This window comes from Coptis chinensis, chromosome 4, assembly GCF_015680905.1.
Source record: "Coptis chinensis isolate HL-2020 chromosome 4, ASM1568090v1, whole genome shotgun sequence".
In the NCBI taxonomy this organism is placed as follows: domain Eukaryota; kingdom Viridiplantae; phylum Streptophyta; class Magnoliopsida; order Ranunculales; family Ranunculaceae; genus Coptis; species Coptis chinensis.
In genome coordinates this window covers 4832557-4859672 of record NC_141459.1, presented here as the reverse complement: position 1 = coordinate 4859672, position 27116 = coordinate 4832557, and the positions used below count along the sequence as shown (strand labels likewise).

The 27116-nt window shown below is 35.7% G+C and overlaps 2 protein-coding genes and 1 long non-coding RNA gene across 5 annotated transcripts; all 3 read right to left on the bottom strand.

Annotated features, from left to right (window-relative positions):
* Nucleotides 1-2077: 2077 nt before the first annotated feature.
* Nucleotides 2078-5637, bottom strand: LOC147501376 (zinc finger protein GAI-ASSOCIATED FACTOR 1-like). 2 transcript variants are annotated; one of them, XR_015221373.1, is made up of 5 exons: nt 5210-5637; nt 4735-5131; nt 4434-4657; nt 3058-3854; nt 2078-2701 (listed from the first exon to the last, which is right to left on the bottom strand). XR_015221373.1 is itself a non-coding variant. In XM_086606422.1 (4 exons), exons 1-4 carry the CDS (start codon nt 5352-5354, stop codon nt 3121-3123), a joined length of 1500 nt encoding a protein of 499 aa, XP_086462548.1. In that variant the 5' UTR covers nt 5355-5631; the 3' UTR covers nt 2887-3120. The 2 variants fall into 2 exon arrangements, 1 of the variants encoding a protein (XP_086462548.1); XM_086606422.1 differs by lacking the exon at nt 2078-2701 and having other exon boundaries at nt 2887-3854; nt 5210-5631.
* Nucleotides 5638-13887: 8250 nt separating this feature from the next.
* LOC147501375 (alpha-1,6-mannosyl-glycoprotein 2-beta-N-acetylglucosaminyltransferase) lies at nt 13888-23867 on the bottom strand. 2 transcript variants are annotated; one of them, XM_086606420.1, is made up of 16 exons: nt 23709-23867; nt 23413-23630; nt 23201-23337; nt 22993-23103; nt 22795-22896; nt 22505-22613; nt 22190-22390; nt 21238-21406; nt 20999-21080; nt 20817-20910; nt 20406-20502; nt 19505-19598; nt 18208-18280; nt 15704-15877; nt 15470-15589; nt 13888-14239 (listed from the first exon to the last, which is right to left on the bottom strand). In XM_086606420.1, exons 1-16 carry the CDS (start codon nt 23719-23721, stop codon nt 14078-14080), a joined length of 1956 nt encoding a protein of 651 aa, XP_086462546.1. In that variant the 5' UTR covers nt 23722-23867; the 3' UTR covers nt 13888-14077. The 2 variants fall into 2 exon arrangements, with proteins under 2 accessions (XP_086462546.1, XP_086462547.1); XM_086606421.1 differs by having other exon boundaries at nt 23413-23627; nt 23709-23844.
* Nucleotides 23868-24112: 245 nt separating this feature from the next.
* Nucleotides 24113-25990, bottom strand: LOC147501374 (uncharacterized). Its single transcript, XR_015221372.1, has 3 exons — nt 25922-25990; nt 25523-25595; nt 24113-24269 (listed from the first exon to the last, which is right to left on the bottom strand). It is a non-coding gene; the product is annotated as an uncharacterized LOC147501374 (long non-coding RNA).
* Between the last annotated feature and the right edge of the window lie 1126 nt (nt 25991-27116).

Here is a 27116-nt window from a genome sequence, read left to right as displayed (position 1 = left end):
GGACACAAACAGCATCTTCTCATTGGTTCAACCACTTTAAAAGGCTAGATAAATAATTTTTTTGGGCAGGTAAACAATTTTCCTAGACAGCCTCTCCACCGACATAAAGTCATGTAGACGACAAATAGTGGTATGTCCACAAACTTATTCTAATAGAGTTATCAATTTACAACAACATATACATTTGTTTTTAGTTAAAAGAAATTAAAATATGAAAATAAACCCTTAAAATATTTAATTACTGTATAAGTTAGAATAAATGTTAATTCTAACTAAATATTCTAACTAAATCGTGTATAAGTTAGTCAAATATTAAATAAGTCGACACTCATAATTTTTAATTAGAATATTAATTTTTTAAGTACTAATAAAGAAACAATATAACATAATAGAATGAATGAAATATATAAATTAGTTGTAATCATATATTGATGTTTTCAATTGTTTTGGTCTCTCTAGAAATTCATCTCACTTTTAATTGGAAATTTTTCATTTTGGATTTTTATTTTTTGACATTCTAACCCGAGCCCAATCCGAAACTAAGCCGGGTTTTGATTTTACAAGACCAAGCCCAAGCCCAGACCACAGATCTAAAATGTTAGTCCAAGACCAACAAAAATCGGGTTTTAACCCATCAAGCTTGGGCTAACCCGACCCAAATTCCACCCCTACATGCTCTAGATAGACAGGTAAATTTAGCCCAAATTCTATAGCCCAAACAAAATAAATAAGAAAAAAGGCTAACAAGTGCAATACAAATTAATACCCAACCCATCTGCTACTGAGTTTTCCCATTCAACAAGCCTCTAGCTATTGAGCTAACCACGGTGTTATTGACATAGTTTGGGATTTTGGAATTTTTGGAATTCTAAAAATGTGGAAAATCGAAATTGATAATATTTCGTTACGTCATATTTTGATATTTTGATTTTGACTAATTTTGGAATCATCAATATTTCAATCCTGTATTGTTTTTTTTTTTTTTTTTAAAAGCAAAATATTCAGCGACATTCTAACATTCCATTTGGAATCATGAACACTGGTTGCTGATTCCAAAATAAAATAAAAAATAAAATAAAATAGTAACAGTAAATAAATGAAAATCATATAAGAAAATGTTGCCCAGTAAAACTGTAAAAGTGAAGTGTGAACAACCCATACAGGCAGCAGACCGACAAGGGTGACGAGGCTGATATTGCGTTATTATAGAAAAGGACAAGAGAGTAGTCAGTTTGAAAACGACAAGACTGTGTTGGACTGTTTTGAGTAGAGAGTTTTGAAGCACTGTCTCTGTTAGTATACTTGCCTGCTCGCAACCACCACGTGCTTCCTCAACTAGATACTCATACAATTATATCCAATTAAGTGTGATTACGTATCTTTTAAAGATTGAGCTAAATTAAAGCAGATGCTGAAACATCAAACATGCCACATGCCCGCATTGGCATATGAAGTTCTGAAATCTCACTGAAAGGCTGAACAATTTTGGTGAGACCACGACACTACGAGAGTACTTCAGCTGCTGATGCCTGATGCTAAGGTTGAAGTGTTAAACGATGGAAGTGAAATTTTGAAGTACACCTGTGGCTGTAGATCTATAATCTTTTCGTGTACACACCATTGGTACATTTGGTCAAGAAACACTGAAACAGAAGACTTGGTCTGAACAATTGCATCCAAAATGATTTACCGCAACTAAATTCGAGTGTTTTTGATGATTTTAGTATGAAGAACTTGTGTTGACAAGTTCAAAATGACAAAACTATTTTCTCAAGTGGTTTTGATTTGTGTTGCCTCGCTGGTTTGTTCTAGGCAAGATAAATGATGAGGATGGGATCATCTCACAAATGCAAATGTAACAATATTATCAGTGAATGCATGGGATAATCGCAGAATATAATATCTGAGCATTCAAAGATACCAATAAATCCTTATGTTGGATTGTCTCCTTGAAGAACTACTTACAGTTAAAACTTGCAAATTCGCAATACATGTTGACTGTAAATCTTGACACACCATTCAAGCGCGAGCCCTAGGCCTGTTAATACAAGGTCTGGAAGTTGTTGAAAGCAAGGTGTCTTTGTCCCAAGGACCATAAATGATATATCATATCAAACAATCGAAGTCCACAAATGTGAATACTCCTAAAACCCACAAGGGGGAATATGAATTCCTCGTAAGTTATGAGAAGAGAAAATTCATTTATCCCTTATCAACAAAATATTACAGAATTTGACGTCCATCTTTATCCAAACTCCAAAGTTTGATTTGGGAGGGAGACTAACCTTTCATCACCGTGTGCGTGAAGAAAAGGGGAACTGTTTTAACTTTGAACAGAACACTAACTTAGAGACGAAAACGATGGGTAAAGATTCCTAAAAAAGCATGACCATTTGTTTCGTAGAAAATGAATAAATGGTCCCCCAATGAGCAATTCCACTATGAGCTGCAAAGCACTCCACCGTCCACCCACTTCATCTTCCAACTGGTAAATGGATTTTGGATAGGGCCTTGTTCAAAATAGCCAAGCCAACTCCATCTGCCTAATTTTTTTTGTAACATATGCGTGCACCTTTCCTTTCCGCATCTCCTCCTGGCTCCAGCTATACTCTCTCAAAGTATAAGAATTTGGTGTCTATGGGGATTGAAGTTTGCAATGCTCTCAGGAGTTGAGCCAATTCGGGTCCAATCTGTCCTGGTCCTGGACAAGTCTAAAACTTAAAATCATGAAGGCAACTAATTGATAATAACAGTACGGAAAATTACTACACGTCTACACCACTGGTAAACATATATGATATTCTTCCTTACGTCATTAAACATAGTTGAAGAACAAAATTTCACGGTAAACTACTGCAAGAACACTGTATCGTTGAGAGTTCTAACTTCCAAAATCTAGGTATTTTAGTATTTCTACATTTCAAGCAACCTCTCTCTAATCTGAACGAACAATACTAACATTATCTTCACTAAGAGTATTACTGTACATCTTCCCCCATATGTTAATAAGAACCCAAAAACAGCATAATTTAACTCGGAAAGTAAATATGCACAAACCACATCTTTGCAGAGATTACACTGGGTAACTAATGACTGGCAATGCAGAAGCATTGGCTTTCCTCATGCCTCGTCTCTGGATAAATTTCCCCCTCCAAATGATGCAGCCGCTGCAGTGATATCCAAACTACCATCAATTGATGTGATTAAGGCAGAAAGTCCGCCTTTGGAAGTTCCATTACCGCCCATTCCTAACCCAAGAAAATCAAGGGTTGTTGGTTCAGGGCCAAACAATGTTGAAGGACCCATCATCAATTCCGTAAACCTGGTGTTCCCATCAGATTGAAGTCCAATTCCACGTCCAGAAACTGCAGGGGAAGGCTCTCTCTCAATTTTCCCATTCCATTGTAAGCTACCTTGATTACCAGAAGGTGAACTTAACGATACTCCCAAACCTCTAAGAAATGATCCACTTGTAGCAGCAGCACCCATTTGAGCTGCTTTCTGAAGTAAAGCAGTTGCTGACATTGTCGGCGGTTGTGGTGGAGCAAAGTGACGATCATCAAGCGCAAAAAGAGTAGACCCACTATTAGAAGATAAACATAGTGATGTAGGCTCTGTCACGGATCCTTGTTCAAGTCCACTTGGGCGTTCTGAACGCGTCATTGCACAAATCAAATCAGAAAACGAAGAAGTTTGGGGCTGTAAGCTTCCTCCCATTGTCGAAGACGACGTAAATAGACTGGCAAACACACTGTTACTGCTAGTGCTAGTACTTGAGCCACCACTGCTTCCATTTATACATGTGGACGGAGGGATTTGGTGATGAAAAATTCCAGTAGTATTCTCCGGCAATTCTGTTGAACCCCAAATCATAAAATAAAAAAAACAGTAACTAAAAGAGAAGAAAAAAAAACACACACATAAGAAACTGAATCACTTATTAAATTAAGTTGGAAAGTTAGCTTTTCTGATTACTTTAACCCTTTTCTTCCTTTCACTAAAGAAAAAAGGATCACCAATCATGATTTCCTTTCTCTCATCAATCCCACCCTTCTCTCTTTACCCCTTTTCATTCTTTGTTGATTGCAGAGACTAAAAAATCTCTATTTCACATATCCTACAAGAACTTTATGCTTATTAAAACTTAAAAGACAGAGAAAGAGAACTACAGAGAGAGGGTGCTCAAACATCATCACATGAAGAACAAAAATATTTTAACTTGTTCTTTGAATGTTGTTGTTTCATTGAAGGGTGAAAGAAGAAGTGCATTAAGAACAAAGAACAACAACAGACAAAACAACCTAACAAAGAAAATCCAAAAAATCTGGACCCTCAAAACTTGTAATTATTTTAACAAAAACAGATCCGACAAAAACACAACTGAAACATCATAAACTTTCTTCTTTCAAACTACATAACAAACAAAAACTTACCTCTATTCTCACTCTGATTTATACCCTCATAACCAACAACAGTAGTTGCAGCAGCAGGAGGAAATGGTGATGCTGGCCGTTGAGGTGGAGGTGAAGAAGAAGAAGAACCAATACTCTGAAGCATTGGAACTAATTCTAATTCCTCATTCTGCACCGTTTGCCCCTTGGCACTCTCTTCAGCCAACGCATCGCAAAATGCTCTATGAGTAATAAAACTATCTCTCCTACAAAAACAAACAACACCATTTTCAACAAAAATCAAACAATCCCAGAGAACAAAATCATCACAAAAAGCCCAAACCTGGAGAAAAGCGTGCCGCAATCGCAACGATACTCTCTAGTCCCACAAGTTTTCAAATGAGCTTTCCAATCAGATTGAACAGCATACTTCTTAGAACATTTTTCACATTTCCATTTCTTCTCACCATGTTTTCTACAAAAATGTTTCTTGATTCCAGTTAAATCACCTAAAGCTCTACTTGGATCATGATGAACACAAGTAGTTTCAGGACAAACGTAAACTCTTTTTCTTATTTCAGTAGTTGATCTCTGTCTTAGTTTCCATGGTAAATTATGACCCCGTCTATGTAGTTGTAGATTTTGGTCTCTTTGAAATCCTTTGTTACAGATCTCACATACAAATCTGTTTGTTGCCATTAGTGTCTTTGGTGATAACGCTATCACTTCTGCTTCTGGATCTGCAAACAAATAAAAAACTGTTATTTATTTGATCATTGAATAACAAAGACTCATTATTTCAATGAAATTATTATTACCTGGCATTCCGGGTAGATTTCGTTTTCTTTTCGTTGCTGTTGCTGTTGCTGTTACTGTTACTGTTGATGTTGTTGGTAAGGAAAGTGTTGAAGATGAAACACTTTGTTCAGCTGAAACTGATGAATTCTCTAACTCTGTTGCCATTCTTCAATGTTTGCTTTGTAAAATATTGGTGTTTCAAGTTTCAAGTTTCAAGTTTCAACTACCAGTCTTGAATTTCCTTTTCTTTTTCTCTTCTAGCTACCTACCAGCTCATAAACTGAAACACATAACTCTGGGTTGACATTTTTGAGCCAGTTTTTGAGTTTTATTCAACGACACAAACTGTGGTGATTCCGAAACATTTCGGTTTTGATAAAGTTTTGGTATTTGAGTGAAACCGACACGAAATGATGGACACGGAGATAGAGAGAAAGAGGCCGGGTCTATGAAGGCGGCTTCTAAAAAAATTAATAATGGTTCAAAAACTCGTTTTTTGTTTTCAAGGAAACGATGAAATGAAAACGGCGGAAGATTATTGATTAACTGTGGTTAACTAATTATTTTGATTAACTAGAGAGTGTGGTTTTGGACATGTAAAGTGGTTGAGTAATGTTTTTGTCGTGTAGTGTGGGGGGATTATAACAGTGGAATCTCAGACTCCTCATGGGCGTCAGATTGAGTTGTTGGAGACTTTGACCACTGTTTGTTTACTTGGGTACCAAGTCAAAACTAGAATTAATAATATTCAGAGTTTAGGATTTATTAGACTACTACTATAAATAACGCGTGTGTGGCACTCTTGCAGGCATGAATTCCTCCACGTTTGCTCCGCCTCAATAGAGTTCTACAGAGTACAGACAATCAATTTTACAGTCAACAAAAAATTGCGTTATGGCATTAACTCCTTTTTGTTGATACTTATCCAGCTTAAACAGATGTACGGTATACCCAATTGATAAGTTGTGATAAAATATATACCACAGGAGTGATAGGACTTCATTTTATGTGAATTTATCTGCCATATTTCACACCTTATAAAATGCACCCATTATTCCTTTTTGATACTCACCTCTTTTCATCATTTTGTACCTAGAAAATATAGTATGAGCCAAGGACCAAAAAATATCGATATCGGTGAATATATTGGTGTACTCAAAAACCAATATATATTGATATATCTATTTTTTTGACTAATCCAAACTATTTAAAATATCATAAATATCAAATATATAATATCGGAAATATATTAAAAATTTTGTCAAAAAATCAAACGATATATATCATAAATATCAATTATATCGGCAACATACATTTTATATCGAAAATTTTGATATATATCGAAAAAAAATGTTCAATATTCGGTAGATATATATCAAAAATATCGATATCGGTGTACCAAAAAAATGATATATATCGACGATATGTTGGTCCTTGGTATGAGCAAATTTCTTCTTCTGCACTGCTCTCTCTCTCTCTTGTCTATCAGAAATATATTATGCGAAAAAATGACCATTCGTGGATCCCTAAAGAGCCTAAAGCCCTTCCTTCACTTTTGAGAGAGGGCATAGAAAATGCGCTCCAGGAAGAACTGAAAAAAAGTCACAAACTTTAGGGTTTTTTAAGTTTTAGTCTTCCTAAATAATTAGTATTTGGAGTTTGGTCCGTACCAATTAGTTTATTAGGTTTTGGTCCTCCTAAATAATTGGTTTAATAGTCAACTTGGTTGACTGTTTGTTAGTTGTTGGTATTTTGTAAATACCCATCATACCTTATGTGTGTGAGGTATGTGAATGTTAGTCAGGAGGACCAAAACTTAATAAGCCAATTAATGCGGACCAAACCACAAATACCAATTATTTAAGATAACCTAAAAAAGCTTTAAAAAAAAACACGTGTTAAGACTCCGTACTTCAAATTAACAGTTATTTATTTATGATGACCAAAACCTAAAAAAGCTTTTAAAAAAAACACGTGTCAAGATCTCCGTATTTCAAATTAACAATTATTTATTTATGATGACCAAAACCTAAATATTAATTATTTATGATGACCAAAACCCTAAAAATACCCGAAAGAAAGTGGAAGAGTTTAATTTAGTTTAGTTTTCCATTTTTTTTCCTGCCGTATTTTTTAGATTGTGATAATATTAGGTGTCTGTATAACAATGGTTTAGATCAAGTTAATTTATGCAATATGGCTGTCAGGTTCCACTATGTAAAAAAATCATGAAGTACAATTAATTTAAAAAAAAAATAATAACACAAATTTTTTTAACCCACACTCAAAAGCTTGTAAGAAATAATATTTACCGTCGATGTAGAGAGATAACTGCATAACCAGTATTTTTTTATTTTTTACAAAATACCTACAACACCGCCTGTGAGTCCTTGTAATAATTGATGGGTCTTTTAGATTTTGGTCATCATAAATAATTGGTATTTAGGGTTTGGTATACACTAATTGGCTTATTAGTATCACAATAACTGTTCATTTGAAGTAAGGAGGTCTTGACATGTGTTTTTTTTTGGGGTTTTTAAGTTTTGGTCCTCCTAATTAAATAATTGTTAATTTGAAGTAAGGAGATCTTGACACGTGTTTATTTTTTTTAGGTCTTTTAAGTTTTGGTTTTCATAAATAATTAGTATTTGTGGTTTAGTCCGCACTAATCAGTTTATTAGGTTTTCGTCCTCCTGACTAACAGTCACGTGCCTCACACGTCAGGGTATGATGGGTATTTACAAAATACCAACAGCCAACAAACAGTCAACTTGGTTGACTTTAGGCAGGAGGACCAAAACCTATTAAGCCGATTAATACGGACCAAATCTCAAATACTAATTATTTAGGTGGAGCAAAACCTAAAATACCCCAAACTTTAACTAAATGAAAAGATGACTAATCGAGTCTTTATGCATCATTCTATTATTATCCTTCTTTTTGACAATCAATGTAGGGTGACTTGTACCGAAGTATCAAACCTTCGAACCCAGGCCACAATACAGCAAACTTACAGATGCTGTGTCTTAATCATGCTTCAGGCACCAATTATTTGTACTTGCAAATCTCTGCTAGAATTATATATATGCAGGACAAAGATTAACTTTCTCTGTCGTCCTTCCTAGAAGCTTAAGAATAATTCTTAAAAATAATTACACTATATATGAGATATAAAATGAATAAGCTAGATCAGTGAAAGCAACAGAATAACAACTGAATAATATTACTTGATGATGATTATAAGCATTAAGCAAATATATCTTGGCCAAAAAAGTTGAGTCTAGCTTTAAAAAATAGATAATAAATAAATCTTTTTAATGGTGTTCAGTACTTTTGCTATCATGAAGACGACGGAGATCTGATGATTGTCAACTAGTGCTTCTCGTTAGTCTTTACCTAATTATTTTCCTTTTTTCCTTTTATCTTTTTCTCATTTGCTATTATGAATGGTATGTAGGGTCTGGGAAGTACCTTATGAACCTTATGGGTCAAAATGACTACTCATTCATTTGAAAATGATCGTCCCCCAACTTTATTAAAGAAGATAACTTCGAAAGTTTTGAGAGAATCTGAGATAAGGAAATGAGAGCGGGTAATCTCACAGGATCCAGTTGTTCACAATTCACATTACTACAAGTTTCAATTTTTAGTTGAGAAAAGTTGATTCCACGTCTTTTCATCCATATTGAAAAAAAATAATACCGACACAAAGAAAGTAACGTACTGAACTTTAATCTCAATTGTGAAGTTGAAACCCGGTTTAGTTTGTGAAATGTATCATGCACAATCACTGTAGTGTGTTTCTATTACGAAAATGCTAGCGAGATAACTACTGTTACGAATTTACATGACAGCCCACCATTTTTTTCGCCACGTTGTAATTGGGAAACTGGGTATAGGTAAACCAGTTCACACCTGCAACCCAATCAAGAATCATCCGAGAAAAAGAAAAAATAAATCCAAGAGAGTGACTGTTATGCTGTTTCTTCTTCTTGAGGCAAGAATCCATTGAAATATCAATTCATAGTTCCGACCTCTGACATCAAATTGTATTACAAGAATTGCACTTTAGGAAAGGGAAAACTCCAAAAATACTTTTTTTTTCATGGTTGATTGAAGAGAACAGTCAAATGCTGAAGTTTGTGAACTTCTTCACTATCATGGAAGATTCAAAAACTTAATCTTCTTTCAATCTTACTTTAGTCAAAATTTGGGTAGTGTAAAACTATAAATGTTTATTTCTAGTATAAACATTCATCCCAGGGCTTCATGCCTAGCTTGGAAAATCATGCACATGGCTATTCCTACTGATGACAAGGTACAGAAGAAAGGGGTGCACCTTGCGTCAAAGTGCAGAATGTGCAAACAACAAGAGAAAACGGCTAATCATATCTTCTGGAATTGCACTGTAGCTCGATCTCTTTGGGGTTGGCTTGCCGATTTATTTCAAGTGGCAAGATATGACTATAACTTCGGTAGCATGATGGAAGTATCTAAAACCAGAAGCTCATTGGTTCAAGATCTCTGGGTGGCTGCGGTGATTAACACACTAATCAAGATTTGGAAGGTCAGAAACAAATGCACTTTCGAGGATGCTAATGTCAGAATCCACCTGATGAAGAAGCTTATTCTGAGTAGTATTGGCCTAGCAGGTATGCTATCGAAAGGCTTCATGAAAAATGATTCAAATGAGCTGGTTCTTCTTCGTAAACTTAACGTTCGATGTCGAGTCAGACCAACTGAATGCATCAAACAAGTGTCTTGGATACCGCCAGATGAGTATACTGTGAAAGTTAACACTGATGGCTCTTCCTTGGGAAATCCTGGGAATGGGGGTAGTGGTCTGGTTTGTCGTAATAGTGAAAACATGGTTGTTGGAGTCTTATCTATGGGGCTGGGGGTGGTAACAAACTATGAGGCTGAGTATTTTGCGATAGTACTTGCTGTGGAAACTGCAGTGCGTCAAGGATGGCTGAAGATATGGATTGAATCAGATTCTAGTGCTGTTGTTCTTGCTTTCAATGGGAATCAAGGTCCTTGGCAATGGAGACAAAGATGGAGAAGGGCATACAAACAACTCCAAGAGGTGCGTATCACGCACACTTACAGAGAAGTGAACTTTGCAGCTGACGCAGCAGTAAAAAAAGGTGCACAATTGGCTAAAGATGCAATCCTCTGGAGTTGTACTAGCCCTGACTTTGTGAAATCTCTTGAATGTCCGTATAGAACTTACTTTAGGTTTACCTAAGTGTGACTGAATGATGTAAAAGGTTTTCCCTTTCTTTGTATCATTCTCTCTTTTCACTAATAAAATTACCTTACTTGAGTGCAAAAAAAAAAATTGTTTCTATTCTAAGGGATTAACAAGACATTACACCAAGTGTTTACGACTTAGTTATAATTTAAGTGGAGAAAGGAAAGTGTGTTAGTAGATAGAAATGGCTACTCTTTATGAGCAAGAAGGTGCCTATGAATCTAGTATCTTTGGGTGATATTGGAATCAAGCCAACATAGTTTAGATGTTGGTTTTTATAGATGTTGTGAGCATGTAGTTGGTAGGACACGTGTGGTGGTATAGACATGTGTGTTGTTAGGATGAGCAACATGTCCTCACAGACTATACATGCGGTGATTCTTGATATTATGTTGTTTGAGCTGATTTGATATAAAAAGAGAGTGGTTAAAGAAGTGATAATGACAATAATTTGAGTGTTGTCGTGGATAAATGCCTAATGTTAATAATAATAATGATGAGAGTGGAAGATGATGATGTCACGAGCTGAAATCAAGTGATAAATTATTAGTATTGAACTGATCTTGGCGAGTGTGCGAGTGCTCATGTGTTTGTGGTCGAATTGAGTTGGTAGAGTCGTCGTATATAGACTGTGTGCCTGTCACGTGATTGAGAGATAGGATGTCCCTTACAGGCAGTAATAACTTTTTGCCACTATCTAATATTTCATTGTATTTTTAATATTGTATGGCATTTTCACTTCCAATTTCAAACAATGGAGATAGTTATTTTCCAATTAGTGAGAAATGAGATAGCCGACTGGAGGAGAGAGAGAGAGAATTAGAGAAGAATATGAAGTAGAAGTTTACCCCTTGTTTTTTTTTCCGTGCCATCTATTTTATTTCCAGTAAAAACAACCATTTTAAAGGTACCACTTGCAACGTGGGGAAACACTGCTGGGCTGTCATGTATATTCACGACAGCAGCTGTCTCGCTAGCATTACTCTTTCTATTATCATATCTTCAAGTACCATCAATTTAGCTTGAGCCAGAAGGCGACACTACAGAGTAACGTACAAATATTATGTACGAGCATAGTATTACACTTACGCCTTACATTTACTTGATACCTTAATCATGCGAGTAAAATTTTATGTGGACACTGTCAGTAGTCAAAAACACTGTCGTCATCAAAAAATAAAATATTGTCTATGAAAATAAAATATTGTTCTGTGAAAAGTCAGCACCGCCCAAAGCAGGCCCTCAAGTCCAAACCGTTTCCTACATTTAGATAATACTATGTATTTAATTACTTATGTAGAGGGATGAAAAACCTTTCATGAATTTCCATCATAACAAAATACAGTAAAAGAGCAAGTGTAACAGTCCATGCATCTAATTTTATAAAAACTGATGCCTTACACATCACGGTATTACACTAAATATGACATGTTTTAGACTTTTAGTCACATAGGTCACATTATCGAGTTACTTCTTTTACAAATGATTCATGGATTGATGATGCTCTAGCAAAATGATCACTTTAGAATTATGAATCAAGAAGATAAATAAAGGAGGTTTTATGCACCTACGGACCTACCTGCTTTAGTTTCAATTTTCAAATATTAGATTAGATAATAGTGCATGCTTTAAACAGGAAATATATGTCACATCTTGTAGGCCACATACAGACTACAGAGTTATCGAGTGATATTTTCAATATTAGTCCTAAATATGATGCTGAATTCGACATATTGCAAGTGATGGCCAACTAACTATAGAATTCATTGGATTACCCAAAAAAAAAAAACTATAGAATTCATTGACTTTGGCGTTGTTTGGAATAGCAGGAAAAGATGTTGATTAGATGTTAATGATGAACAAGTTTCTATTAGAGATATAAAGTCAATAGTTTGGCTTTGGATAACCAAACACACTACGAGTAAAAACACCACTTTAGAGCCTAGTAAAGTACATTGATGTAAAGTAATAGCATTATCCAACCAACTCCACAATTAGAAAAATCATGTTTTGACAAAACCCAAGTCCGAAAATTTTGTACCCGAGGAACTTGTGATTCGTAATGTAACCTTTTAAACATACACAGACAATCTTGGAGGTGCTCCTAAAGTCGCTAAATCCACCCAAGATCAGCTGATAGTGTTCTTTGGTTTAATAGTGTACATGTACGAACTATTTTAGCCTTCTTGGTCTACAGATCCAGGATTTTTCTACCCAATTGCCTCAATCTCCCACCATCAACTCACAGGTTTATAGATTTATCTTCACCAAATAAAAACTCACCCAGGTTTATAGGAAGCCCAAATACAAATTATCACATTTCAATTCAATTCAACCGTTACTAGATTGAAAAAAAAAAAAAAGAAGAAAAAAGAAAAAAGAAAAAAAGAAAAAGTCAAGAGACTACGAAACTGCTGCCTAACCATTATAATGTCAGCTTATTAAGGAAATTAGGCCCTGCTTATAAATCTTCCTTCTCTGAAGAAGCTCTTCCATGTTTAAAAAAAAAATGCAACTCAGGATAACGTAATTTTTTGAATAGTAATTTACAGAGAAGAAAGACAACAAGTATAGTAATCTTTGTTTTGGTTTATTATTAGAACAAGCAAACAACAGGCATAGTAATCAATGAACCAACAGTGATACTATTTCTGTCACTGGGTACCCCATCAAAATCCCAATTCCCCTTCAGAGAAAATTCACTCATTTATCAGAAAAACAAAACAAAATTAGGCATGGGACTTCTTACGAGCGTGTGTATCTTTTCTACTGTCTTTTTTTTATTTTATAAGGCAGTTATATTTTGCAAGTAATCCACCAAAAAGCAATAATGCAATTAGAAATACAACCACAGATCAGTATTTGATCTCAGATCAAGAGTCATAACTAGACTCCAAAGAAAATGAATTTCACGATACAATGCCACTCCATTACAGTGGTCGAAGTGTCTAACTAGACATTAAAATCCAATACTAATTATTTTTTTACACAACTTTTGTGGTCGTGTATTAGTGGGTGTGTTTGTGTGTGTGGGACGCAGAGCAGTGGGAAAAAGAAAAGACCATCCAACTGTTTTTCAATACTTGAAAGCTTACTTATTCCTTTCATCAGATTGATATGAAAAGAAAAACTCGGGAGTAAGGATAAGTACTATCAGATGAGGCGCGACTAACTGAACAGAAACAACTTCTGAAACCAGTAAGTGCAACTACTTTGGGACATGGTGGCCCTCATCACGCTATAAATCCAAACTAACATTTTTGGTTCGCGAATTAATCACTACACAGAAGAGCTTCTACAAAGAGTTAATGACACTCCCAACAACTGCACGCAGGATTTCATTGAACAAACATGTACATTGGTTCATAAATATTAGCTTTCTATACAGCTACACCAGCATATACCCTGCATGCATCAGTTGGCTCCATGAACGAACAGGGCGTCTGCCTGAAGATCCCCTTTATATTGCTAAAGTTAAAATAAACAACGACCATTTTACTGGTTTCACCGCAAAATGTAAGTGAAAATACTTCAGTCTATCTCATTTCATTCAGATTTTTCCCCCACTAATCAAACTTAAACTTTTGTCTATATAATAACAAATTTACAAGGATTAAATAAATTTAAAAGTAGTTCATGATCGGCATGCACAAAAGATCTCACCACGCATTAAATCAACTGGTGTGTGGTCAAGGGTATAACGCTCTGGGCCCAAATAAACACCTGTCTTCTCCAAAAGAGCAAGGCTCTCGTCTCTACCATATCTTGATTCATAGAGCTTTAGATACTCAATGTCCTAAGAACATGGAGAAACGAAATAAATTACTTAAATCTTCATAATTGTTATGGAAGTAAGGACGAGAATAACGAGATACATATCCGAGCCCTTAATAAGAATCATTAAGGATTTAAATCTACACAGAGCCATAACAAGAGTAAAAAACAACAACGAAGAGAACTAAATCTGATAGCAGTAACAACAAGAAGACACAACATTCTCTTGATACATCAAACAAACACGAATAGTATTGACAACAATGAAAAGAATAAGGATCGCAAGGATTACTCCTTTCCGATGTCTCCCTTTGTCCAACCAAGTGACATCAAAATGTAATATCTAGAATCAAATAAAGTAAAATATATAATAAAGGGCCCCTATAATAAATGTTTCACAAAAAAATAAAAAGAAAAGAAAACACATTTTTCCATGAATTGCAATAAAAATACAAATTTAACAACTTCTAAACAGATATCCCGAGATATACTGCCAAACATTTAACTCTATGGTCAACAGTTCCCTATGGCTAAAGAATTCACAACTTCTAAACAGATATTGTGATGGTCCACACCATACTTTCATGTTAAAACTGGCGTAGTCAGGCCCAAGCCCACAAAGCATGGCCCATCAATGGGTGTGGGGCTTTTTCCAACGTCCTTGCATTAGTATGTGATACATAATTACCAGAAATCCAGTATCTCAAACAGCTTCCTACCCAAATGGGTCTAAAACTTTGGTGCTGCCATCAATTCTCAGGGGCACAGGCATTCAGCTCATGCGTATGTAGTCCCACCACCTTGGGAACGAGTTGTCTTTGGCTTTGATACTACTTTCTAAACGTTTACAACTTTACACCATACTACATTACTACCATGTCGAAAGTCCCCCCGGCCAAGCCCATAATCGACCTCATTAATAGGTACATGGTTTTCTCAAAAGAGCTTGATGCTAATATGTGATAGTACCCGATATCTAGTATCTTCGGCAGCTTCCTAACCAGTGTGGCACTAAAGCTCACACTAGGCTAGCGCCTTTCCTAAAACCACCCATGAGCATTATCCCTTTGGTTACCATTTGACAAATCCAACTTGTATTTGTGGAAATTCTTACTCATAACAACGACCAAATGCAGATTATTGCATCTCAACAAATTCCAAACAAATGGTCCAACACCAAGCATTGCACTACATTTACATTTCAATTTAAGACAGAAATCACATGAGCGAAAGGCTGTGGTAACAAGAGTACCTGCAATCCACTGAGAATGCGCTCCAACCTGACTGAAGCAACAAGTTGACTTGTAGAAAACACTTCACCAGGATAAAACAAGACGCCGTCACCAGGGGGGAGGCCACGGCGGAATCTGATCTGCACAATTCCACATGTTGTAAATTACGGACGGTATCTTTGTCCGGACAAAGTAATTTCCAAAACAAAAGGCCTTTCTAATTTAAAAGGTGAAGCCAAAATCCAGGCAAATACCTCTGCACTAGCAACCGTAGCCTTTTCATAACAGTTAGAACCCCAATACAAGAACCCTGTTCCACCTTCCTTCCACACCCTCCACATTACTGCACGGTGTTGTGTGCCCCTCATCCCAAGGTGCCAATTGGGGTGAGGATCAGAAGGCCCCATGCACACATAAGTCCACCATTCCTGCAGCAAAACGGAATTCAAACTTCATCGAATATGCCAACTATGGTGCACATTGAGCATGTGCACACATTTGTACACATCTACACCTACAATATACTTATGAAGATATCAAAATTCAATCATTGAAATGTCAGAAGCCTCCCTAAAAAGTAAAAATGGAAGCATTCCAGAGATTAGAGAAAAACTGATTTAAGTATTTAACAAAACTCTTCCTATATTATAAATGTGACACCATGTTCTGTATTAAAAAGTCTCCAGGAGATTGTCTCAATAAAAACAACTGTGAATGTCTCAGCAATGAGTAATATTGGCATCAAAGAAGCTAAAACTTCTTGCTTCCAGGAACAAAAAAGTAGAAAGTCAGTTCTCATCTTTGAAATTATATTAAAATCAGTTCAAAAAGTATCTACATGCAAAAATAAAAATAAACATTCCCACAAATGTACTCCTATCTACGCCATCAATTCAAACACACTTTGACTTTACAGGTGACAATTTAAATGTATACATTCTCCCACAGCTACCTTTAGCTTTTACTTTGTTTCAAATGTGTATAAATAGTCTACTAGTGGTCGCCGGTAGAGGAGGGTTGAGTCAGTTGGAAGCCAGTGTATAATTATTTAATCACTTACTATAAATTATATTCACATAGCATCCAATAGGTTCAGAGGGAACTGCAAAGACACTGAGGATGGAGTTGCAAAGAAATTTTCATTCCTCTAAAATTTGCAATAGAATCCCTAAGCTATCCTATAGACTAATTGACAACAAGGATGTGATCCCTTTGCATCACAGAGAATGAACTCAATGTTACTTGGAACAGCAGAATGACAGAATATATATTTACAGTTATTGCCCCAAGCCACCAAACCTCATCCAATAGGTTTAATAGGAACTGCAAAGACACTGAGGACAGAGTTGCAAAGCGATTTTCATTCCTCTAAAATTGGCAATAGAAGCTGTAAGCCGTAAGCTATCCTATATACTAATCGACAACAAGGGTGTGATCCCTTTACATCACAGAGCTTGAAATCGATATCTTTGGGACTTTTATTCATTGTTTGGGATGTTTCCCTCTCGTCACAAAAATTTGCAATAGAAGCCCTAAGCTATCCTATAGACACAACAAGGGTGCGATCCCTTTGCATCACAGAGCTTGAAATCAATTTTACTTGGGCAGTGAAATAACAGGGTATATGTTTAATATTATTGCACCAGGCCACCAAACCTTATTCTTATCCACGCAATGACGTCAAACTACCATATGTAATAACACTGTTTTCCATCAAGAAGAAAAAAGTAAACGCACGTGATTGATTGTTGATATTCAAAGGCATCACCTAATCTTATATATACTGAATCATTCAAACAATTCAACTTCGTCAAAAGTCGTGTTCAATTTGAGATTTATTGGACGATCCAAAATTTTCAAAATTGAAACCCTTTTCTGAAAAAATTAGAATGGCTCAAATTAACTGATTCTTGGTGAATGATATCCATGGTGTGGAGATAATGTTCAGTAAAATGATTTCAAAACTCTTATGATTATAATAACCTCATCCTATATAAGAAGAATGCGGGGCATTTTGGAGTCACTCATAGAAGTGCCAAAGGCATGATGTTTTGCACGAGGCACACTGACATGTACAGAGGCTTAACCGCTTGAAACAAATGACATCTTACTTTTCGCTTGATTTATAATTAATTATACTGTTTTCTGGTGTAAAAAGTATCTGTGGGTGGAGAGACACTGATATACTGGTAAATGTGAATGCTACATAAGAAACCAAAGCAACTAGTAAAATCTAAAATGACAAGATTTAGTGGGTGTTTGGTTCTCATTTTTTCTTAAAAAACATTTTTATGAAAAAGTATTTATTCTAAAAACAGTTTTTCAATAAACATGTTTGGTTGTGATTTTTCTTAAAAGCTATTTTATCAAATCAGATTTCGCACTATGTTTCTCGATCTATTTTGGTCTAAAACATCCGGGGAGTTCATTTGCCTTTAGCACCCAAAGTGTTTCCTTCAAATAAAAATAGTTTTTTAACTTGAAAAACAAGTTTTACCTAATTATCATAAAACAAGTTTTTGGGACCAAAAAGTGTTTTTTGGATGAAAAACTATTTTTTTTTTAAATAGAAACCAAACACATTTATTTTTTCAAAAAATGTTTTTTCACTAATAAACACTTTTTGGCAATAAATAAATAGGATCCAAACACCCCCTTAGAGATTACAAATTCATAAGTATATTAATGAAGAAAAATACAATCTAATCATTACAAGGAAAATAAAAATTTGCTGCAACAATTTCCATAAAAATATTACCTCACCGTTTTCTGGTTGTAATTCTGAGACTATATCTTTCACTAAATCCTCCCGATTTCCAAGAACCCATTCACTGTAAACAAGAAAGATGACACACATAATTCCCTTGAGCCTAGTGACTTCGAATTTCGAACATTTGCAAGGTTAAGTGTATTATTCACAAATTTCACTCAAAACAATTTTAAAGCAAGGAATACTAGAAAATTTCTTCTCTCTAGGCTCTTTCACCATATCGTAAAAAATAAATGACATTAGCATTGTCATAAAAATGATAGGAGAAAGACCAAATAATCAATTTAGTAAGTACAGTCCCTGATTTGCAGGCATTTATATAGTACTATTGTTACAGAATATTGCCTTTATCTGGTCGCAAACACTAGGAGGCCATGAAAAAATCATATTTAAAAAGGAAGATGACCACCTATCACTACCAGAATTTTGGCAAATTGGAACGGATGGGGACCGTTTCTGTTTGGTGTGTGCCAAAAATCAGTTAAAAATAAAAGTGCCAAATTAGTAAATTTGTTCATATCTTAGCGACGGACCTAACAGGAACGGCTCCAGTCCATTCCAAATAGGGAAAAATGGTGTAGTGTATTTATGTTCAAGTACGCATATACATACATGTTTGCACAATTTTGATATATGAATATATGATAGATAAAATGAAGGAAACAAAGGGGTCATCAACTCAAGGGAAAAGTGCTACTCCGGATACAAATAGGTGTATCTAGTGCCTTGAACAACCAAATAAATTGGAGGTGATAGGGGCTCGGACATAGTTTAGCATCAGTCCGTGGAAGCAATTACCTCCTCTTCAAGCTGGCTGAAAAAGAGAATATCTTTCAATTTAGCATCGCTCTGTGTGACAGCCTACAGATAGGGAAGCATGATAGCTCCCCATAGAGATACATCTGTCGTAATTTTCTTTTGGATACAACAAGGTTACAAACAAGAAGATTACTAGCCTAAGAGTTTTTGCTAGAACTCTTTCTTGTTCTCTGTAGTGATATTCTCCCTCGCAATTAAATTTGTTATCTCATTAATTTCAATGAAATTTCTGTTTTACCGAGAAAAGAAGTAATCAATATTCAGTAGTCAGTACAAATACTATGTGGTGCCATTCTCAATAGTGAATCAAAATTTACAATATGGAATAAAATGGGAAGTACATTAGTCAACTCTCTTTCTACATTTCACAGAGAACTTTTGCACCGATCCTTATCACGCAAGAAATATGGTTTAATGTAACAACAGTTGTTAACAAAAAAGCAGAAAAGTGAAACAAAATCAGTACCTTGTGCAATAAATTTGAGTATGAGGTCGAAGGAATTTCGGAACTTTCACAAATGCCTCAAAATTGTTAAGTGCAAGAGGTGCATCATTAGGTCCTACATGAAGGCAGTAGAAAAACGACAGAAGATAGTTTCATATATCAGACCACCAGTTCTGTGTTTATTAGAATTTAGAAAGTAATATGACTTGAGGATTTTGATATCTAGGAAAAGGAACTTGAACTTTATTCAAGTTCTCCACCGACTTTCCCTACGACATCAAAGCTTACATAAGCATCTTATAATACCCCTAAATCCATCACCACTTTCTTTTCAATCAGTAAAAGTCAACTCGTCCATTCTTCAAAGTTACAAACACTATTGGCCTCTCGTAGCAAGGTACTACTAGGCCAACCCACTTAAGGACAACCTTAAACTCATAAGAGAAGCTCTGGAAGTAGATACTATTACTACACTACACTATAAAAAAAGTATATAAAACTTACTTTTTCTAATAAGGGAACACATGTATCCAGTGTTCTCACACATGCAAACTAGTTCATTTTTTATGCTACTAAAGGGAAAAGCATGTTTGTGGCCCTGGAAGATATCTTTATCTTACTTATGCAGTCAAAATGATTCGGTTTAGCGCACAGCGAAGTTTTTTCACATTTATCATAGCCAATAATCTACAGTTTCCTACATACCATCTAAGTTCCCCAACCATTTTAACTGAAAAGTCTTACTAATTAGTTAACAGTCATGTGCTACAAGACGAAGACCTTAACTTCATTGTCATATAATGAAGATCAGAAGATGTCTTGGGGTCTAATAATTTTTCACCATCAATACATAGTAGTGTGGGAAATAGAAAGAACAGTATTTCTTCGGTGATAGATAAAGGAAGAAGACGGGAACTCATACCACTATAATAAGTTGTCAAAACACGGGCATCGGGCGCATAGTTTCGTATCTCGATAGACATGTTGCGTATTGAATCATATTGCTCCACATTTAGCGGCTGAAAGAAAGTATGGCATGTATTACAATACATCATATTACCGATTTTTTGCATGACAAAACCAAATCAAAGGGGAAATAATATGGGGGGGGAGACAAGAACAAGAGATAGAGGACAAGACTATAAAGGATGACATAATGTGCGAGAGAGGAGGAAAAAATACAAATATATATATATATATATATATATAATTTTTCTAAAGCAAACACTAACAATTAAAATATGTAACTTTCTGGTTGAGAGATGCATAATTTCACTAACATTTGGAACTTCTCACTCAACAATACAATAACATAATTGAACTTTCAAACTACCTCATCCCACAAATAAAAATAAGATTTCTTCCAATGAGTCTTTGACTTCAAGGTCTCTATCTCTTTCCGCAAGAATTCCTTCGCTGCATCACCACTGTTGCATGTCAACAAAGCCATGGTAGCTTATCAAGGTCAATCAAGAAACAATGCTAGACAACAGTAGTCTGCAGTCAAGCACATACCCGGAAAGTACTGGAGTGAATGGTACAGCATATGCTGCTAATCTTGGATCTGAATAATATTCCTCTGACTTTGGATTCTCAGCTACAAAATCAGAAGACAATTAATTACCCAAACCAAGTTCATACAGAAGGTGGTTTCATAACTTAAGAATGAGATTGGTTTACCATCCAATGCGGATCCTTCTATCATACAACAAGTACTACTAGGCCATTATCAAACAATATTTTTCAAAGGTTACCTGTCCACGGGCAGCTGTAAGCGAAGACCCGCATACCATCACCCCATCTGCAAAAAAATGGGCTAATCCTATAGTGCAGAAGCCACTTGAAGTGTTGTTCGAGTGCATCATACCAGCCCTCACTCCCATGTTCCACACCATAACGATCCTCAATGACTGTTTCTGATATCTAAATCTTAAAGTTAAAGAATCTAAAGGTGTAATATTTCATATTATATGTATGCAGGCTCTTTAATCCTTCCAGTTTACACGACAAACTACAGCCACACATTAATATTACGCTTCAGAAATTTGTCTAGTGCTTTAATGAGAACATAATACGTCAATAGCTTTTTGTTTATTTATGAAAATTAGGAAAAGCTTAAAGCGAAGGTACATTAAATTATTAGATGCAAATAAAAGTTGCTAGTTGAAGGTGGCAATTTAGTTACTTTAACTAAGAGTAAAAGACATATCACCGGAAGCAAATCAGACAATCACAAACATAAGTATTGGCAGGCCAGTATGTACTTCAAACCAACATTAACCGGGAAGGCTGCCATGATCATACCACTCACAATCATCTTGTGTCAACAAAACTATACTGTGTTGCAAAACAAGAACATAGGAAAAGTAAAGGTAAAAATTGAAACGTTATTATAAAATATGCTTCTTTAAAAAAAAAACTGCAACTGGAATTAAAATATAGATTCACCAAAAGTACTTAAATCCATCTTGACATAGTTAAATCACAACATGAACAAAATTTAAAATATAATGATAAAAACAAAATGAAATGGGTTGCATATCCTGTTCACTATAGTTCAAAACTATAGTCCACAGTTCTTCACAGGAAGGTGAATCAACAAAAAGTATGCATCATGCAAATTACACCTTCAATCGCCCAACCATGTCTCCCATTACATTTCTTTACTGATCCAATATATATATATAAATACTGTTGAAAGGATACACCAAATACAGCTGGAAGTGAAGGTGTCACTGGAAGAGTGAACTCCCACACTGTCACATTTAATTTCAGATGTAATGAAAGGCTTGTAAGCATATCTTCTTCCATTAGGTCAATGTGCCCATTCTCTGGGGAGCACTCAATAAATGTTGGGGACAGAAGAACTCTCCTTAAAGATGTAGTTGCAGATTTCACTCTTTCCGCCTACCAAAAGAAGGGGAAAAAGTCTAGAAAGAGGAGTTCATATAGACATTTGACAGATGCAAAATATTACTGCAATCTATCACTTTAGAACATTATCAGAAGACAGAAACTCACCACTTCGTCTGACGATTTTCCATTTATGGGCTCCACAACATCAAGACAGTTCCTAAGTTCTTTGTATATTTGATGCTTCTCACCTTTAGCAAAATATGGGGCTGAAGAACTGTAATTCAAATGATGAATAAATTGATGAGCTAATTAGCTCTAAGCACCAGATGTATAAACAACTAGTACTGACAACAAATAACCATACAAACTTCAAACAATAATGTCGAAGAGGAAAAAAACAACTGTCCCAATATGCTAACATCTAACAGGAGAAAGAAAAGGAACATAACACTCACTCTGTATCTCCCTTTATAGCAGTAATGAAGATCTCCCCTTCATACTGACCAGGAGGTTGTCCAGTAGGAACATCTATGGAAACCCAAACAGCTGTTGTTTCTCTGCAGTCGGGAAACTAACCCGATTAGTGACATGAGCACCTGAAGGTCCAAGAACTTTAATTTATTTATGGGGCCCTATATTCATATGAAAAATACCCAGGAAGTAGGTTAATTTGGGAGACTGGCAGATCCAGGGGTACAAGAGCATCAGGCACACCTAATATAGGCACCACACGCCGCAAAGTCAATGATTGTCCACTAACCAACCTGAAGCATTATTGGAAAAATCGCATTCAATGGAGTGAAGAAAACAGGAGAAATAAATAAACTGAACAGTTTTCATATATCTTCATTAAACACTAACCTATCACCAGAAGTGGAGCACAAGTCAGTGCATTGAACTTGTACAACACCTGCAATACCAGGAGCACCCCAAGAAACTTTGGGGCGCATAGCAATTTGAGCACTTTCCCTCTCATTTCTTGCAACCAGAAGAGTTATCTTCAAAGGAAAGATGTAGTTAGAATCCAGGTGAATTTATTATTATAATAAGAAACATAAACGAGAAAATATTACAGGCTCCAACGGTCGGGGCACGTCCTGCTGTCCAATATTTGCACTACTTGGCATGCACCACACATGAACTAAATCTGCAGATGGAACCTTTCTAGGATCAATATCAATATCAATAAGAGGATTTGAACACTGTTGCCCAACGTCACTCCATCCATAACCTGTACCACCACCTGCAACACCTTCCACTGGAGGCACCGTCACATTTTGATCATCTCCTCCTGATAAAATTAAAACCCATAAAACAAAACCCTAACACCAAACACACTAATTTAACCATCAATTAGACCAAAACTAACCTGAATTCTCCATTTTTATTTTGTTATCGCCAAATGTTAAAGTGTAACTGCTTTTTGAGACAAGTGGAAGAAGATTATTAGATTAATAAAATAAAAAAACAATTTGTACTCAGTGACATGGATATGATCTAGTGCGTTGGGAGTACGGGTGACTATTGGATCTGTCAGTGTAATTGAAAGACCCTTGTCATAATAATAACTTTGCAGCAATTTACCAAGCTTTTTAAGTGTGTAGTCATCTTTTAGAGAAAATTTTATTCTTCTAATGTCATTTTGCATTATGTGCAAATCGAACAAAACAAATATGGAATCTCAAATATTCTTTAGAATTCATGGAAAGTTTCACTTAGATACAAATAGCTTGGCCATGAACAAACTGGCCGATAAATTATAGATACAGATACACAAGGCAAAAATGTTGATACAACTCATACAAGATTATAAATGCCTTTTGGCAGACTAAAAGGGGTGATGCGATCTTCAGTGCAGAGTTGGCCTTCCGAAGTCAATTACCATCGACTTGTTATATTCCCACCAAAACCAAGCTTTACCTTAAGATGGCTGAAAACACACAAACAAACCAATAATCAATAGTTTAGGAGTTTGCTCTAAAACATTTACTGCAGTCAAACCATTAATTATGTGCTGCTTTGTTCTGTTGAAAGACAAACATTTGGTCCTTAAGAAGTTAATCATACGTAGATATCTACGAGCATCACGTCATATTGCCTTAGTTCCAACTCGCTGACATACATTTAGTTCTCAAAAAGTTTATCGTACATAGATCTCTACGAGCATCATGTCATATTGCTCCCTCAGACAGTGTCCTCTTCCCTGCACCATATATTTATTATCTAGTATTCTTATGAAGTCGGTTTATGAGTAAATACAAAAAGAAAAAGAAAACCCTGCTGATCAAGGTGTAAACAAATGACACTGAATTTCAGCAGACCTCTCTGAAGATCCAGTAAGACCTAACTAACTGTCAGTGAGACCTATGGGGAGATTGTTTTTTTTTTTCATTGGAAAGTGACTCGGATTAGGAAAAGGTGATGAAGGATCCAGTAGAGGAGTTCTTCAACAATCAACTTCCTAACGAGGAGAAAGAGAAAACACAAAGACAGTGACCTTTGCATTGAGATTTCTGTCTGATTTGATGAGGCCTATATTTTATATCCGATTTAACTCAGGTATCTTCAGGCCAAATTAGTGAAGTTGTATAAAAATAAAAAACGGTCCCTTATGCTTGTCTTCGAAAGCATGGCTACCTTTAAAATAACTATGAACTCTTCATGTCTTTTTTTTTTGCTTTCGGTGAACACTTCATGTCTTGGTATATGTAGTTCAACGAGATGATAAGTTGGTGTCTGGTTGACATGAAAAGCTAGACATAATTTATAATTTGTTCTTCAAAAGAGTATGGAATACTTCCTTCAACTTTAATAGCACAGGATCACGGTGATAATTCCTCATTATCTCAACGATCTTTCTTTATATAGATTTTGATTTTACAAAATCACAAAGTGGTCTGCACCCAACACATACAAAGAAAACCACTAAGTACCTACACCCAGTTTAGATCTCATTGGAACAATATACTAATTCTACCAATCAGAGGAAGAAGCTTTCTAGATTCAAAGGAAGTAAACCAGATAATAAAGTTCGATGATTTAGAATTAAGAGCTAAAAGATGGTGCCTATCAACATAGAAACAAAATCTTAAAGCAAAGGAACAGACATTATAGTACTTTAATTTTAATATCTGCCATTAAACAAATGTCTCAGAAAAGTGGAAACCATGACATATACATTACCTCCTGTAGAACTCAGTTGCAGATCGCGATCCATTGTAGCACACAAAATACAGCAAGACCAAAATCAATATGTCTACCATAGTTAAGAAACCTTCAAATTTACAAAGCTATATTGAAAACGGATATATATTTCACAGAGCACCGGAGAAAAAAAACAGCTTTATTCAACACTTCCAGTGTTCTCACACCAATGAAGTTTGCTCATTAAAGGGGAGGGGGATGACAGGTAATCTACAGAACTACAACACGTAAAGATGAGTTTGAAGACCTTTAAAGCACAATAAAATTAAGTTTCTAAACATATATGCCGAACTACAAATTATCCATTTAATGTTGGAAATTAGGGTTAACAGAACAGATACTAAAACACGTCAAATCCAATAATACATAAAAGGATACTAAAAATATAGCGCTCCCACCAATCCAACATGTAAAGCCCAAAAGTGACATTGTAAAGGTAGATCTTGCGCTGAACCCAGTTCATTGCTTTAAAGTTAAACAGAAAAATGAATAATCACTTGACCTGTCAAAGAAAAAGGTTTACATGAGTATTTGAGTTGGCATAGTAGCCGTGTGTGTGTGTGTGTGTGTGTGTGGAATATGTTTGTGACTGGGAAAAGAAAATCAGTCAAACTTAAAATAAATCATGAGACCAACAGATTAAATATGATAAGCACTAACAATGCACAACAGGGGTAGAATTTCACAACCAAACATTAGTTATTTTAAGATCACATTCACAGCTGATTGTATAAAGATCAAACTTGCAGCTGATTGATGAAATAATGGAAGGGATAAAACAATATCCCCCTAAATAAGCCAAGGAGTCAACTAAAACATTGTTATAGACTTAAAATGACCATTAGTTGGACATCCCGAGTAACCTCATAATTCCGCAAAACATCAATGTGTAGCAATTGTTGATACATACCGTCTTCGAGCCGCCCATCATCAAGAAACAGTGAAAGCTAGTACACTGGATATAAATTTCTTTGGAGGCATCTGATTAGACAATGGGCTAGCGTGCTCAATACTGCAGACCTAATTTTACAACCCAGTTTAAAGGATGACGTCATGAACTTGTCACCCGAATCAGTACCAATGATGAGAGGTGAACTTTAATTGGTGTCAAGTTCAGTTAAGAAAGGAAAATAAAATAAGGAAGAAGAACTGGGATTCATGAGAAGAAGAAGAAGAAGAAGAATCGTAACTGTGAAGGGAGAAGAAGTTGTGGGACAGAGAGAATGGAGACACACAGTAAAATACCTTATAGCCTCCTACCCAAAACTCCTAACGTTGGTCAACAAACATCACACAGGTGCTTATAAATTTTATCTTTTTGGCTCGGTAAAATTATTTCATTAGTAATATAAAGCAGGATAAGAAGGCCTACAAGAGAAACAGGAAAACAAGACAACCCTACGAATCCCAGAAATACAATCACAGTGCTTATAATCACTACGGTAACATACAACATAGAGCGAACAAGTAAGAGAGATGGGGGGGGACTAGTGAGGCAGTGGGGAAGGAAAAGGGCCAGGGCAAGGGAAGAGGAGAAAGACTGGAGGAGGTGTGGGCTGTGAAGAAGGGAGGA

Bases quoted from the DNA above. Each gene is read 5' to 3' on its own strand.
- LOC147501376 (XM_086606422.1), bottom strand. From the start codon at position 5,354: ATGGCAACAGAGTTAGAGAATTCATCAGTTTCAGCTGAACAAAGTGTT. The intron at 5,132-5,209 runs GTAATAATAATT...ATTTGTTTGCAG, and splicing joins AAATCTACCCGGAATGCCAG to ATCCAGAAGCAGAAGTGATA. The intron at 3,855-4,433 runs GTAAGTTTTTGT...GGGGTTCAACAG, and splicing joins AAATCAGAGTGAGAATAGAG to AATTGCCGGAGAATACTACT.
- LOC147501375 (XM_086606420.1), bottom strand. The intron at 22,391-22,504 runs GTGAGTTTCTGT...TTCTTTTGGTAG, and splicing joins GAAAATCGTCAGACGAAGTG to GCGGAAAGAGTGAAATCTGC. The intron at 15,590-15,703 runs GTATTTGCCTGG...GGAATTGTGCAG, and splicing joins CTACGGTTGCTAGTGCAGAG to ATCAGATTCCGCCGTGGCCT.